At 34.7% G+C, this 15,840-nt stretch overlaps 3 protein-coding genes across 4 annotated transcripts; 1 reads left to right on the top strand and 2 right to left on the bottom strand.

The window, feature by feature from the left end:
• Positions 1-229: 229 nt before the first annotated feature.
• On the bottom strand, positions 230-4,540 carry LOC21407901. Of its 2 annotated transcripts, none has more exons than XM_024172335.1 (7): positions 4,414-4,540; positions 3,036-3,552; positions 2,685-2,839; positions 2,308-2,403; positions 1,410-1,666; positions 908-1,128; positions 230-808 (listed from the first exon to the last, which is right to left on the bottom strand). In XM_024172335.1, exons 2-7 carry the CDS (start codon positions 3,393-3,395, stop codon positions 437-439), a joined length of 1,461 nt encoding a protein of 486 aa, XP_024028103.1. In that variant the 5' UTR covers positions 3,396-3,552; positions 4,414-4,540; the 3' UTR covers positions 230-436. The 2 variants fall into 2 exon arrangements, with proteins under 2 accessions (XP_024028103.1, XP_010106437.1); XM_010108135.2 differs by having other exon boundaries at positions 4,370-4,540.
• Positions 4,541-5,000: 460 nt separating this feature from the next.
• Positions 5,001-6,144, top strand: LOC21407902. The gene is made up of 3 exons (XM_010108136.2): positions 5,001-5,165; positions 5,342-5,504; positions 5,772-6,144. Exons 1-3 carry the CDS (start codon positions 5,038-5,040, stop codon positions 5,907-5,909), a joined length of 429 nt encoding a protein of 142 aa, XP_010106438.2. The 5' UTR covers positions 5,001-5,037; the 3' UTR covers positions 5,910-6,144.
• A 1,395-nt stretch (positions 6,145-7,539) lies between these two features.
• LOC21407903 (ubiquitin-conjugating enzyme E2 7) lies at positions 7,540-11,562 on the bottom strand. The gene is made up of 6 exons (XM_010108137.2): positions 11,429-11,562; positions 11,216-11,318; positions 10,586-10,683; positions 10,404-10,504; positions 8,410-8,487; positions 7,540-8,018 (listed from the first exon to the last, which is right to left on the bottom strand). Exons 1-6 carry the CDS (start codon positions 11,469-11,471, stop codon positions 7,941-7,943), a joined length of 501 nt encoding a protein of 166 aa, XP_010106439.1. The 5' UTR covers positions 11,472-11,562; the 3' UTR covers positions 7,540-7,940.
• Between the last annotated feature and the right edge of the window lie 4,278 nt (positions 11,563-15,840).

Here is a 15,840-nt window from a genome sequence, read left to right on the forward strand (position 1 = left end):
TTGTTACATTCCTTAAGCATTATTGATTAAGTTACAAATTATTACATTTCTTAAGCATTATTGATCAAGTTACAAATTAGGCGCCGCCGCATTACGACAGGAAAGGTGAACAGAAACAAAACGAGTATGGTTCCACAAAAAAGCATATATTGTGAACATCATCGTCGTGACAGAGAAGGTCAATAAGGTAAGACCAAAACTAAGTATTTATATCACAAGCTATATATAGGTAAGATCGAATGTTCTTAACAACCATATATTTGTAGACATATGTATCAAGACAATTATAAAGCTTCAACTTGCAAAATAACAATAACAGAAAAATGTAGTGAATTTATAATTGAGAATTCTATTAACATACAAAATATGGATTTCTTGGGATTAAGAAAAAAGTGCCAAGAGAGAGGAAAAGGCCGGTGGCTCTTATGGTCTCATCTCATGTAGAAGTAAAAAAAGGACGGCTTTCAGGGTCATGTATTCCAGCAATAAGAGCTAGGAGAACCCAGAACATGAGAATGCTTATTATAGCAGTTCTCACCACCTGGTCACAGCTACCACTCAAGCCAACGGTCTCATAAGTTGGATTCAGTGAAAGTGGAGTTCCACCCTCGTAAATGCTCTCCGTCATTTCTGTTCTAGGAATTTCATTTCTAGGACGAGAATGGCGTATGTTGCCGATCTCAGAGCATCTTTCACATGTGCATTTGCCACCAAGATATGACGGTGGTGTCCGGAGGTACTCAGACAGTACCTTCCTGTACGTCTCCCCTTCAATTTTCAATTTTTTTCGTGTCACGGGCTTTAGCATCTGACAAAAAAAAAAAGCACATAATTAATGCATACTTCTGTGCAGCAAAGGTGCCAAAACCTTAACCAGAGATCACAGAAGATGGTTTGGGGAGGTTACCTGTATAAAGGTCTGCGCAAAAACTCGAAGAACTGGAGGAAGCCGTATGACAAACAAACATCCAAGACGGTTTGGGAAGTGATCTTGAAGAAGAGTAGAACAAGTTCGCAAAATTTGCATGGGAATTTTAAATGGAGATAAACCTTCACAATCCACCAGAACCGTAATTTCAGAGTTTTCTGGATCAACTAAATGCAAGACTCCGTGCTCTACTTGAGATACTGCAGTTAGCAACAACTCATTTCTGTCAGAACAGAGCATGCAAGAGTGATAGAAAACTACATAGCAGTGACCGGTCAAGGGAAATAAGATGGAGCACTAATCAGTTTAGAAATGTGCTGTATAAGTTTGTCATTTCTGTCGTTTGGATTTTGATGACAAACGACAGTATGTGCTGTATAAGTTTGTCATTTCTGTCGTTTGGATTTTGATGACAAACGACAGTATGTGCTGTATAAGTTCAGTAACTGAGAAACTTATTAGTGGAAAACAAAAGACATACTGACTGCTTGAGCAACACGAGGCCTGTCTGGAGGAGGCAAGCCGACGCAAGCGAAGCCAAGCCGTACTATGAGGCAAGGTCGTTGTTTCACATCAGATCCATGCCAGAAGACCACGCTTGACCAGATCTGCAGCTCCTCTGCTGAAAGAATTCTATAAGTCTCTCTCCAACGGATTGTCTTCTTAATTGAAGCTAGAAAGCGCGGAAAGTCGCCATTTGCAGCTGTGTAAAACCTACGGAGTTCATCCTCATTAATTCTGCACAAACACTAGTATGTCATGGTCCGCTGCAACAAGACAAACCAAGAAACTTCAACTATAAATATGCCAACTGAAACACACGAGTACAAGAAGGTTTAATCTTAAAACCCTTTTTATGATACGAGAACATTTGAAAACATGACCAAGAAGTTTCAGAGTAAAATTACCACACTTAAGAATGATAACAATCATAACAATACAATGAAACTATAAATCGCCATTTGCGGCTGTGTAAAACCTACGGAGTTCATCCTCATTAATTCTGCACAAACACTAGTATGTCATGGTCCGCTGCAACAAGACAAACCAAGAAACTTCAACTACAAATATGCCAACTGAAACACACGAGTACAAGAAGGTTTAATCTTAAAATCCTTTTTATGATACAAGAACATTTGAAAACATGACCAAGAAGTTTCAGAGTAAAATTACCACACTTAAGAATGATAACAAACATAACAATACAATGAAACTATGACGGGCTCCCCTAAAAAGAATACTATGACAGGTTTTAGACTTTTAGTACCCTATTTGATAAAAGAGAACTAATGTTCAAGTAACATGACATATTACTTGGTGTTAAAAAAAATCTTATGTGCAAACGTCAACTTTTTTCCCCATAGAAATTGTCAAATCACCTTTCTGGCAAACTAATCCCTTGCTTTTCCAGCTCCTTTTGCAATTGGATCAACCACATTTCAGATGCTACAGTTTGAGGACATTCAACGAACGGCCTGCAAATCACATGAAAGTAAAAGCTTCAGAAAAGGGGAGTCACGATAGAAAATTGATGTGGAACCAAATGAACCTTTAAGTATCCATGAACCGTTTAAAATAATTCGTACTGTTTGGCAACTACAGTTCCAATTCATGTCAGTTTGACTCTGCAGCAACTACATAGGAACGGAACAAACTCTAAATTGTCCCCAGTAAAGAGACCGAATATAAATGATTCAAAAAGTTTTCAAAAACAATTATCTCCACGAAGGCTTCGTCCATGTTACTAATACCATACCTTGTCTCGAGAGTTGTCTGCACAGAAGATATCTCTGAAGGCACCTCTGGACATGCACTAGTTTCATGTGCACTACCGGACGTGCTATCACTTGATTCTGCTTCTTCGGAGAATGCTGTTGCAATTGAAAGTACCAGTAACGGCTTTGAAATCATCTGGAAGCATGAGAAATTATTATCATCATCTAGCCTAAAGACTCGGTGAATAACAGAGGGGGAAAACATTCACACAACAAATTATAAGAAACTGACACACATATATTTATCCATATTCTCTGCAGTTGAATGATTGATACAATGCATGCAATATAGACAGCAACAGCAAAAACTCCATTAATCTCCAAGCACAAACCTGCATGCCCTTGACCAAACCCTTGAAGGGAGCAAATCTCTGAATCCACTTGAATGGTGGATAGCACAGAACTTGCAGAGCCTGAAGACCGCGCCAAGCGAAAGGACACTTGGCCTTTGAAAACCTCCTAACAGTCTCTAGCGCAGCAACTTTCAATAGAAACAACGCAGCATTGCCGAAAAATGCACCATTTCCACTTTTCCCATGGCTTATTGAAACAATTTTCCGAAAAGGCTGTGAAGAGGCTTTATGGGTAGAAGCAACTAAATAACTTTTACTTTTAGATAACTTATTTTCAGAAATAATACTGGCCCTCTCAGAGCTTTTACCAAACTCAGAGCTATGCGCCGAGTCCCCCATTAGGAATTCCTAATTGCAAAGAGCCCTATCTCTTAAGAGTCTCGGTCGACTAATACCCGATGAGCAGGACCATAACAGGGCAGACCCTTAAATGTCTTGCGATGGTAAGTCTACACTCTACACCTTTAGATACTATAGATACCAGAAATCCGCAATTCTGCAAGAACAATAACAGGGCATGCCTTTAAATATCCAAAACCAAGGGAATTAATGGAAAATCGACAGTAACAGGAATAGGTTTTTTCTTTTTGCTCCAATTTCGTATTTCATAAACTACGCTTCCCAATCCAAAAAGTTGGCATCCAAGGTCATAAATTGTTTAGCCCAAATAATTGTAAAGCATTACATACAGATGTTTATCAATGTAGTTATCACTCGGTTCCTTACTTTGAAAGCAAAATTGCATTATTACAAACGGAAAAGTAAACAATTGATTAATTGTAAATGCAATTATGCAAGCAATGCTAGTTTGAGATATCTAAAGTAATCTCCATCTTCCAAGGAAAATACCTTTCCGAAAAACTTCAATAACACATAAAGAATTGTAATTGCCACAATCTCATCAGAGCTAATTCTCGTTTCAAAGTTGCAACAAAAAAATGGGTCTAAAAGGCTCGAAATTTAAAATCTTTAAGAAACCGAAAAATCATAGACATTCTTGGTCCCTATTCTCAGAGAGCAAACTTTTTACTTTTCGACGAATTCCTCAGTTTTAATCCGATCACACAAATCCCAACTTAGTGAAGTCCCATATTTCGTATATCAGAAAAAGAAATGATCCGTTTAGTATGAATCATAGTTCTAATACTATGTAAGTAATCTATTTTACATATTATGTGCTTAACTACTAATTCATGTCGAGTAGATCTCGTTATTGCGAGAATTCTTAATTCATAAGTTGTGTCGAAAGAAAAAATCTCTTATTAAAAAAAAAACACCAAATCATAAATCTCATAATCCAGAACAGAACTTACTACACACAAACAAAGAGCATAAAAGCCAAGTCAGATTTCCTCACAGCATCAGACGAGAGCATAAGAGAGCCGAAATTCCGTGAAATCGATGCTTTCCAAGCTCAGAGAAAGTGATCGTTGGCCTTTTCTTGTCGAATTTTGCCTTTCGCTTAATCATGTAAAGCTTTTTATATTATCGGGCTTTCTAAAGACAACTTTTTTTCAATTGAGTGAGTGAATTTTCCGTTTTTGACATTTTTGTCATCGCCCACGATATGAGAGCACCGTCGTTAACGTACTCGACGGGAGAGGATGGTCCCAGCACGTGACTTTAATCCATTGACCGCTCTTTTTTCCGCCACGTGGACATGAATCACGGACTTAATCAGACTGGAATATAATCAGGGGTAATATTCGTATTATACCGTACAGTGCGATTGGATTCGCTATTGGATCAAATCCGCACCTTAAAGGGCCCATAACAAGGATTGGGCCTGAATCGTCACGGCCTACAGCCGTCACTCTCGGTGCCACGACATGCAAGAACTCCATCTCAGTCAAAGTTCGCCACGTGTATAGGCGATCTAAAGAACTGTTTCCCTTTTTTAAGTTAAAAGCTCAAGATAAGAGAGGGAGTCATCGATTTCTAGTTCCAAATTGAGAGCAGAAAAAAAGAAAAGAAAACGTTAATGATGGCGTCGAAACTTAGCCCAGAATTTGCTTACACAGTTGTGTACGTCAAGGACGTAGCGAGATGCGTGGAGTTCTACAAAAATGCTTTTGGTTTCAGCGTCCGTCGCTTGGACGAATCCCATAGGTAATTATACTCTGATTAGGAGATGATCAGCTCGAACATCGTTACGTAATTGTAAACATCATTAATGCCCAAATATGAATTTCTGATTCTAAAAATACTTGTAAATGGTAAATCCATATATTGATCATGAGAGTTGTATTAAGAAATAAATAACTGACGAACGGTTAATTAATTAGGTGGGGAGAGCTGGAGAGCGGGCAGACCACAATAGCCTTCACACCGCTACATCAGCACGAGACGGATGATCTGACTGGATCCGTTCAGACGCCGGAGTACGCCCGCGACAGAGCTCCTGTTGAGGTTTGCTTTGTATACTCCGACGTCGATGCTGCCTACAAGGTATAAATTATAAATATAAGAATATAATGATGTTCATTATTCATGTTATGGGCAGGGCTTCTTCATTTGTACGCATCATGCACACTATTGTTAGTAATTCGTTAGACGAGAGATCATATGTTGGATCAAAAAGAATATATATATACATACATATATATATATATATAGATAATATCCATGCATGACCTTTTCAGACTACTTTGGGTTGTTTTAGCATGATTCATGGATTAACTATGACACTATGTTGTGACACCGTGGTCATTTCAGAAAGCGGTGGAGAACGGTGCAGTGCCTGTGAGTGAGCCAGAACAAAAAGAATGGGGTCAGAAAGTTGGGTACCTACGAGATCTTAATGGGATCGTGGTGCGAATCGGAAGCCATGTTCACCCACCAAAGCATGACTAAAATCAGATAAACAAAGCCTTCCTTCCATGTGCTTTTTCTAAGAGGGGCCAAAACAAAAAAAAAAACAAAAAGAAAAAAATCCTTTCATGTTAAATTTCCTCGGAGGCGCCTTTTATGTTTCCGTTTGATCATGTTTGTTGACGTGAAATTTCGTTAATAGTAATGTACCAGGTTATCGCTTAGTAGCCGATTAGATTACCGGCCAAACCAAGTGTTAATAACTACTTTGTATCCGGTTAATCTCCATCAATAAAGTGCAACTGGTCGTGTATGGGTTATCTAACCGGCCAAGTCAAGTGCTAATAACTACTTTGTATCCGCTTAATCTCTATCAATAAAGTGTAACTGGTCGTGTATGGGTTTTATGGATGTTCTTAATATGAATGAAACGTAATAAAATGAAGAAAAAAAAAAATCAGAAATTATAGTGGTTCATTTATATTTATTTTGAGAAATTTCTTTTTTTTTTCTTTTTTTGATTACAATGGGCTCAGTTTTCTCAAAAATGATTTATTTCTCTTTCTGGAGTTTTGTCCTTTTTACATCTCACAAATTGCATTTTGGAGGAAACTGAGACAAAAGGTCGGTTGTTCTCAAGTAGTCTATTATCCTACTTGTAGCTTTTTTTTACTGTTTATCTACTTATTTTGTCCATTATTGTGGCTTTCTTTGGAGGAAACTGAGACAAAAGATCGGTTGTTCTCAAGTAATCTATTATCCTACTTATAGCTTTTTTTTACTGTTTATCTACTTATTTTGTCCATTATTGTGGCTTTGTGACTTCCTATTGGTATGTTTTGGGCAGTTAACACGTTAATAATCATTTTCTTGCCACTGACTTTATTTATGCCTGCAAATAATTTAGGGATTTTCCTCCTGTCACCTCAGGAGATACTCTTAGGATTTGGGTCAGATGACTGAACATGCTACTCTCTCTGCTTTTGCTGGCCCGAATGGCAAGTTAAGATAGAGCCTTCATCGTCGTCAACCCTTGCATACCATCGGCGGTCTACGAGATTTTGGAGCCATTTCCGTCCTAACTGCTTGATCGGTCGACTGTCATCATGAATGCTGAACATTACAAGCTTGATGTTCTTAAGCGTTTTTTCAAGGATGGTCTTGAAGGAACCTGGTGTGGTCGGTTTCTCTCTCGTTACCATAAACACTCATTTTAAAACAGCTAAGCTTCAACCAATTAAAACGCTAATCTTTCAACGATCAGCACCTATTTGTTGCCTGACATGGCACAATAATGGCCATGTAAAACTTATTTGTTATCTAACGTGACAAGATAAATTTTCTCCCATAACAATGTTGTAATATCTTCTAGTTGAATAAATAGCCAGTGGTTCAATGCCAGGTTTTGAAAATTATTTGCATTCTCAGGCGCTTAGGTTGCAAAGATCATCTATCAAACCCCTTGCAATTTTCTCTAAAATTTATGACTCAATCAGCAATTAAAGCCAAGAAGCGACTAACTCTAGAGGAATTTAATGGTAACCAAATTGATAACTAGTCCCATGGTTTGCAGATCAAATATCCAAAGCGACAAAATACCACTCTAGCGCACCAAAAGAGCACTAGTTAAAATGTGGGATGCAAAACACCACTTGCCGACCGCGACCGAGGATAAGTAAACCACCAACCAGCTCCCCAAAATTGACTGAAATAATATTCAAACTTCTAAGCTCCATCAACAAAAGTAAAAAAAGTGGCCAAAAACAAAGAAAATAATCTAACAGGAACACTTCACTGCCAAGCACTAGATAGAATGCTTTGAATACAAAGACGTCTCGAGCCACAAACAAATACTTTGACATAAAAGATTAAAAAAAGAAAAAGAAAAGAAAAAGAACCAAAAGAAGGGACAAAAAAGAAAGAAAGAAAGTGAAGAAGATTAACGCGAGAATTTCAATGGCATCCTACAAGGACCAACCAACCCATTATCTGGCGAAGTTACCCACACTGTCAATGAAGACAGGCACTAGCGCACGCGAGCTGAGAAAATGCGTTGGGCAGCAGAGTAGTAAATCATAACATTTCTTGCGACTTTCTCACGCATCTGCTGACTTTTTTCTTGAACTCATCTCTCCTATCTCTCCATTCCTTCTGCAACATCAAATGCCAATAATGATCACACGGCGTTCTTAATTGACAATATCTTCAAAGAAAGTTTAAGGCAGTGTACTTTAATCAATCGTGTACTAGAAAAAACGGAATCTAAAACTACAAGGAGAAATATGAAGAGAAAAGGCAAAATAAATCTCCTTGAAAACAACTGCACATTTTCTGATTTGGTACGATACAATCATCTTAAAACTTGCTAACTTCCAAACAGCATGCATTGAGGAAGTATCTACCACTCCCTTGGTCTCAAGTATTCATAACGAGCGTTTGGAGCACACAATTATCGGATATAAGAAAAGCATATATGCCTTAAAAATGAAGACGGGTGTACTTTTTTGCGCCAAGAGAAGAGGTAAAGTAAAGATATACTTACAGCTGCTTCAACATTGGCAGGAGATTCATCATTCGGACTTGAAAGCATTGATATTATACTTAAAACTATGCTCTCAACCTGCAAGGACAAAATTTTTACATTTGGTAAAGGTAATACATTCTAAAACATGAAGGCAAGAAGTGTGAGACAGAGCTTCTGGCCTCTGCAAGGAAACCAAAAGTTAAAACTGAAAATTTTCACATTAAAGTATAACACACAAAAGAAAAACTATGTCATTCATAGATAGATTGGACCTCAGAACCCTCCATAAACCACCTTGACTTAAAGGAGAAATCTTTAGAAAATTTCAAGGCTGTAAAGTCGGACGAGAAATATAGCACTCATCAAAGCATTAATCCGTGATAGGATGACTTGACCATTACAGGAAGGGAAAGAAAAAACCTAAATTTTCCAACGATAGCATGACATTGCAGAGCCAAGCCTCCCATTAGAAAATTTCAGCGTGCTAAGCTTCAAAATCATGCTTCAAAGGTGTAAGACCCCTTTTGATCCTTTCCTTTGGGTGTAATACCACATAGTCCATTTCTTGTGCTTCTGCTTCATGGTTAGCAAAGTTAACTTACGTGATGAGGTTCTTCTGTATATGATATTGCTATGATATGATCCTCTCGTGTAGACATATGGGAATGGCCCAAAGGCAAGAGAACATTTGCAATTTATAGTTGTGTGCTTTTAAAAAACATTCAAGGCACGGATGTTATCAGTTCTTTTGCAATGATAGTCCCATTCTCTGAATTAGTACACAACATGACTTCAAAAACATGATCGTCTCAGAAAAGAAAAACATTACAATCTCAATCAACAATATGATGCTAACATGTTATACAGCAAACCTGTAAGTGAGAGTAAGGACTACCTTAAATTCTTATCACAGAAATATGTCCCTAAACAATAATATCGCAACACAATTGAATCAAGACTAATCTTTTATGGTAATGATGCGCCATAAAAAAGCAGGGCTGGAAAAACTATAAAGTCCACCAGAAGAATAACTAGCAAACTCTAAACTTCAAATAACAATAATGGATTCGAGGTAACTGGAAAGAAATTGTCGCAAAAACCATCTTGCCAGCTCCATACACTTTCCCAAACAGGACTTTAGAAAGATTCAATGCAAGTCTCTTTTTGTCATGAGTGTTGATCCCTTACAGTTGAAAGAAGAACAAGAATAAAACAATGAATGACACGAAGAAATTCGTTTTAAGGTAAACACTTCCCAACATATTTGCATTGAACCTAGAAACAACAAGAGGCTGGAGGAAGATTCTGATTTTCAGTTCAATAACCTTCACTAATTCAATCAAGATTCGATTCTTAGTTGTGACATAGCCACTAACTCAGTTTCTAAATGCTTAGTCAAACTAAATTTATGACAAAGAAAACAGAGAGAAAACAGAACAAAACAAAATGAAAGGGGGAATTCATGAGTGCCTAAGTTTCACATTTCACCTAGAAGCGATAAGAAAGTTATTTTCTATGAATTTACAGAAGGAAAAAATTGTGTTAATAACGTTTGCATGTAATCAGCAAACATACTATGCTTCAAAACTCTCTTCCCAATGAATCTCGCAGGTAGTATAGACTCTGGAGTACTTTGACAACTTCAAAGGTTTATCCCGTTACCTCTTACACCAATATCATCATATTTGAAACATCATGTTATCAACTACCTAGTGTTCATTAATTTCTCAGGTGATAAATAAGCTAAGCGAAATACTCATGAACCCAAAAGTTGGACTTTGTATGTTTCTCTTCATTAACCCACAAGTTAGAAATTGATAATTTTCTCCAATAGCTTCTGCTTTCTTGTAAGGTGGTCTGGGGTCTGATTATGCAGTTGAGATCTCTTGTATTGAATATAAAATGTGAAAAGATGAGGTTTTAGAAGCTTATTCATGACTTTCATCAACACATGAGCTGAACCTCTATGATTTAAGCAAGATTATAGAGATCATTATTGAATGATGACATACCGTATGGACAGGTGTCCACCGCTCGCTTGCAAGCTCATAACCATTCGGATCATCACCCGGAGGATGAAGAATTGATATGCAAACACGCCCATCCTGATAAACTGAAATTATGCAACAACCAAGATAACTCTCAATAACATGACAAAAATATCAAACAGATGGCAATTAGGAGTGTAACCAACCATTGGGATGCCAAATCTCGGAAGTAAACTTCACAGACGGAGGACTGTTTGGGTAGTTGGAAGGAAAGCTCATAATAGCGTTGAAAAATCCTCCCTCGCTGCAATTATATCATGAATATGACACAAAATTATTGATTGCTTTAGAAGCATATTTTAACCTAGTAATTTGGTAATCTAATTGGTAGCAAAACTAAAAGATAATATGCACTAGCTCAATAAAAGATAATCAAGCCAAATCCAATTTCAAGCTGAAAATTAGCAGTTCAAAGTTCCAAAAAGATCGATTCTTTTTATAAAAATTTTCAGCGACCATAAACACCCCCATATATTGGAAGACGCTCAATGATTTAAATTTCGATACAAACTCCATAATTGAAGTAAATCCCTAAGATTAAGGAATAAAATCAAAAGAACCCAGAATTCCAAAAAGTAAGACCGACTCTCCCCGTCAAAAATCCCAAATTCAATTCAACACAATAATATTTCCCCAGTCACAACACTTGATCCAATTCTCCACAAAACAATCACCCAAAATAACCATCGGTTCCACAAATAGAACACCGAAAACCCAAAAACGATGAGGAAAGCACGGAATTTTAAGCTGGAGAGAATCTTATCCAGAAAACGTACTAAAGCGTATCGGGAGGTCCAATAATCGTAACGCTCCATTCAAAGATGTTGTTCTCGCCCACCAAACCGGCCGAGAACCCATCGACCGGATTCTTGCAAAGATCTGCAACCAAAAAGAAATAAATTAACCAAAAGGAAAATTACGGCTCACAAGAAGTCCAAATCAAGAAATTTCAAATACAGAAAGAATCCGCGATGATAAATTTCGAATACCTTTGAGCTGTTTCTGAAGGAGAAGGCTTGCCTGAGACGTCATGGCAGAGAGAGAGGTAAAGCCGGAGAGATGGAGGAGGTCGGAGCTCTCTGCGATTTGCGAAGGGAAGAGAGAGAAAAAGAGTTCCCTAAGGCCGACACTGGTGTATTTATAGACAGAGAAAGAAGGTTCGGAGCGTGGGGTGGACTCGCTAATCACTCTGGTCTACGAGACTACGAGCCTATGACTCCGGGGACAAGTTGGTGTTGTGATCCTCTGCGGATGTATATTGCACTATTTTCCTCTTTTGGCTAATAAACTGTTGCCACGTAAGGGGAATAACTCGAATGGTTACTGGGGAAAATATTCTAGTACATGCTTATCTGCAATATGGATTTTACCATGTTCTTTTTTTCTCTTTCGAATTTCATCACTATAGTAATTTTTTTGGAATGTTATTGTTCATTTTGGATTGTAGCATTGGGGAAGAAATGAAGGATGCGTTTGAAATTTATTTTAAAATAATTTAATTTTTAATAAAAAATAAAAATGAGATTATTTTGAGAATTATTTTAAGATTAATTTTGAAATTATGTTTAGTTAATTTTTTAAGAAATTATTTTAAGTATAATAAAAAGTGAAATCGTGTTTATTAATTAATACATTATAATATTATTGATAAGTACTAAAAAATGAAAACAGAAAAGGAAAAGAACTTTCAATTGTTTTTTAATTCATTTACAGAATTCATTCTCGCTATTTTCGTTTTTATTTTTATTTTTAAAATATTTATTAAACAAACGTCGTTTCGTTTTTATTTTTATTTTTTACTTTTCAAAACACGTAAAAACCAATTTTAAAAACAGTTCTAAACACGCACGAAAGATTTGAAAGTAATCTAATAAAATATGGTTGTATAATTGGTGGCCCAAAAGATTATAAATGCGCCCACTTATTTTGTTTTGGTTGATTTAGAATATGGCCGAATTATAGAATTGAAATGTGACTTAGGTTTAAGAATATCTCATTAATAGCCTAATTATATAATGCTATTTAAATAATGTATTATGTAATTACGTTATTGACCTTATAATAATATATTAGCTTTTTACGTATTTAGATATTTGCTTTACTTTTTTCCTACATTTAGTGGGATATATATCTTTTTAAAAAATTCAAATCCCCAAAATAAAAAAATTGAGATATTATTAAATCACAAATTAATTAAATTATCATTCACGATATATGAGTATTTGTAAGTTTTAAAATTTCAACCATCAATTGGCATTAGTAAATTTAATTAATTAGATTCTAACTAATCAAGTCTAAAAAAAAACTGATATCAGTATTTAATATTTCAAATCTATCAAAATTTGTCTAGCTTATGTCATTAAAATACAAGTAATATCATTATAAATACGATCGAAAGCAATGTCAGTACTGTTGTTCGTGATAAATAATTGTTATAGCTCATGTCATTAAAATACAAGCAATATCATTATCAAAACATAAAAACACTACAAGTATTAGTACCCCATCCTAACAATGAATTGTTTTAGCTCATGTCATTAAAATACAAACAATTTCATTATAAAAATGATCAAACATTATATATGCAAAATCAACAAAGGAACATACAAATATCCATAAATATAACAAAAACAAAATTGGCTATACATGTACGCAAAATCATGATATTAAAATAAAGTAAATATCATTAAACATAATAAAATCCACACCTAAATTAAAGGTAAAAAGAGAAAACATATATCATTATATATACAAAACTATTTATCCATTAAAAAAAACTATAACAAGAGATAACAATATATATATATAATGAAACAATAACAAGACATGATAATATATATCAGATATGATATATATGTAAATGCAAATTAAAGGCAAAAAAAGAAAAATCTTGTACGAATCTCAAAACTCAATAGCGTCTCAAAAAAACTACAGGAAGCAATGTATGTTATTTTAACTACCTCAAATCACAACTCAAACTTTCTGTTATAATATTTTCTCTCATAAAAATTCAAATGTAACTTTTTTACTATGGTATTTTCTCTCACATACTAAACTCTAGTTTTTAACTCAAGTTCGAGAAAATATATATGCCTTTCTCAAAAACGTTCTAAGTTAGATGAATTAGACGATAATAGTTATAATATTTTCTCTCATAAAAATTCAAATGTAACTTTTTTACTATTGTATTTTCTCTCACATACTAAACTCTAGTTTTTAACTCAAGTTCGAGAAAAAATATATGCCTTTCTCAAAAACGTTCTAAGTTAGATGAATTAGACGATAATCATTTAAATTTTAAAAATTTTAAAAGAATCCAGTATAATCATGTTAAGAGTAATTCAAAATTTAGATGAACTTGTTAGATATTTTTTAACAATTCAATTATGAGGAAAATATGGAAGTTAGTTATAAATAAAAGCACAACAAAATCAATTGAATGAGTTTTTTTGAGATGTCAATAAATGTAATTCAAAAAATCAACTATATAAGTGATATTTGTAAAACTAAGCCACATTTTAATTCAACTCTAAAAAAAAAAAAGTTAAATGGGCTTTGACCCACTTTGGGTGAATTTATTGGGCCAAACATGAGTCGGTAAATAAGGGTAAAGTAAAGATATGCAAGTAGTAATCTAGTAAATTCTTAAAATTTAAGGGTAATTTTGACAAATATCCATTAAAAGTGCATGGGTCAGGATTTTTACCATTTATTCTTAATTCATATTCTTTTTAGTAAAATAATTATACTAACAAAAGGGTATTTATCAAGAATAAGGGGTAAAAGTCCAGACTCATGCACTCAAGAATAAATTCTCAATTTTTTTTGAAGTTTTTCTAATAAGCTCAATAAGCCCAAGGGTCCCTTTAGAATATGTTGCCATAATATTCTCTACTTTTAGAGGAGAAAATTGTTGAACTTAAATGTATCTGAATTTTTATTTCTTACTCTTGATTAATATATTTTTAACTTATTTGACTAAAAATGATATTAATCAAGAGTAACGGATAAAAATTCAGACCCATACACTCTAAAAAATATTTATTTTTACTCAAAAAAAGAATATTTGTCTTTCTTCCCCATTTAGAATCTAAACTTGAAATTAGTTTTACATAAACAGTTTTCCTACACTCTAGTCAAGTCTTTTAAGGTTGACGAAAAAGTGTAAATAACCTTGTTCAATAAAATTTATCTTTCCTAAGGATCCTTATCCAATTTTTTATGCCTAACCAATCATATCATGTCACATCATTAATAAGTATAAAGAATTAGTTGTAAAAACAACTTAAATTTTTTACAAGATGTAACATGATATGATTTGTTAAACACTGATTAAGACACTAGAATTCAACATAAGATTTGAATCCCTTTTCCAAATATTTAGACAACACAAATAGCCCTAAAAACAACATATTGCTCACTAACTTCCCTAACGACTTTTACTTCCTAAGGCTCCTTTGACCAATTTGAAAAACCATTTAAGTGTGCTTTTAAATTTAAATATTGTCATATTTAGATGTCAAAAAATAACTAACACACTAGAATACAATTAAATAGAGAAGGGCCTTTTCACCTTATAAATACCCCATTTCACTTCATTTCTCAACACACGAAGATCTGCTCAACCTTCCAACAAGAATGAAGCATGCGAAAGGATACATTCAGCTGTAATTTTACTTGTTATGATAGGGGTTAAATCTCCACTTTTTCATAAAAAGTGGGTGCCACAAGTGAGCCCCATAAATGGGCCCACTTTTTACGAGAGGAGAGGATTTATATCCTCATCAGACTATACATCATTTTTCTATATTTAGCTCTCAAGGATCTTAAACCAAATTCATGTCTTAAAACAAATCCACAAATCTTTAGTCTTCATACCAACTCATAGGTCTCCAAACAAATTCATATATATGATTAACCGACCATCATTTCTTTTAAGTTTTTTAGAACCTTTTCAATTAGAGGATACTCATTTTTTTTTTTTAATTTGATTCTGGAGCAAATCTTGTATGATTTCCTCCCACTTTTCCATCTTCAATAAGTTTTCCATATGTTACAACAAGAATTACTAAAAGATTGATTCAACAACATTTAAGTCCTCGAGGTCCTTTTTAAGTTTTAAAATTCTTAACTTGGAGCTTTCTAGTTGGAAAAATGTTTAAGAATACCACTAGTGTTAAGCACTATTACTAATAAAATGTAGACATCATCTATAAGTTCACACTATATGACACATCTTTTATGAGCGGATGATACTGCTAAACACCACTAGTGTCTTATAACATTGCTCTCCTAGTTACTTCCATAGACCAATAATTTGTGTCGAGGAATTAGCATTCCATACATATATCCTGATCAACATCTCTAAATTAATAAAGAGCGGACTACGTAAGCACTACCC

The sequence above is a fragment of the Morus notabilis genome, unplaced genomic scaffold (assembly GCF_000414095.1).
Source record: "Morus notabilis unplaced genomic scaffold, ASM41409v2 Scaffold46, whole genome shotgun sequence".
Classification (NCBI taxonomy): domain Eukaryota; kingdom Viridiplantae; phylum Streptophyta; class Magnoliopsida; order Rosales; family Moraceae; genus Morus; species Morus notabilis.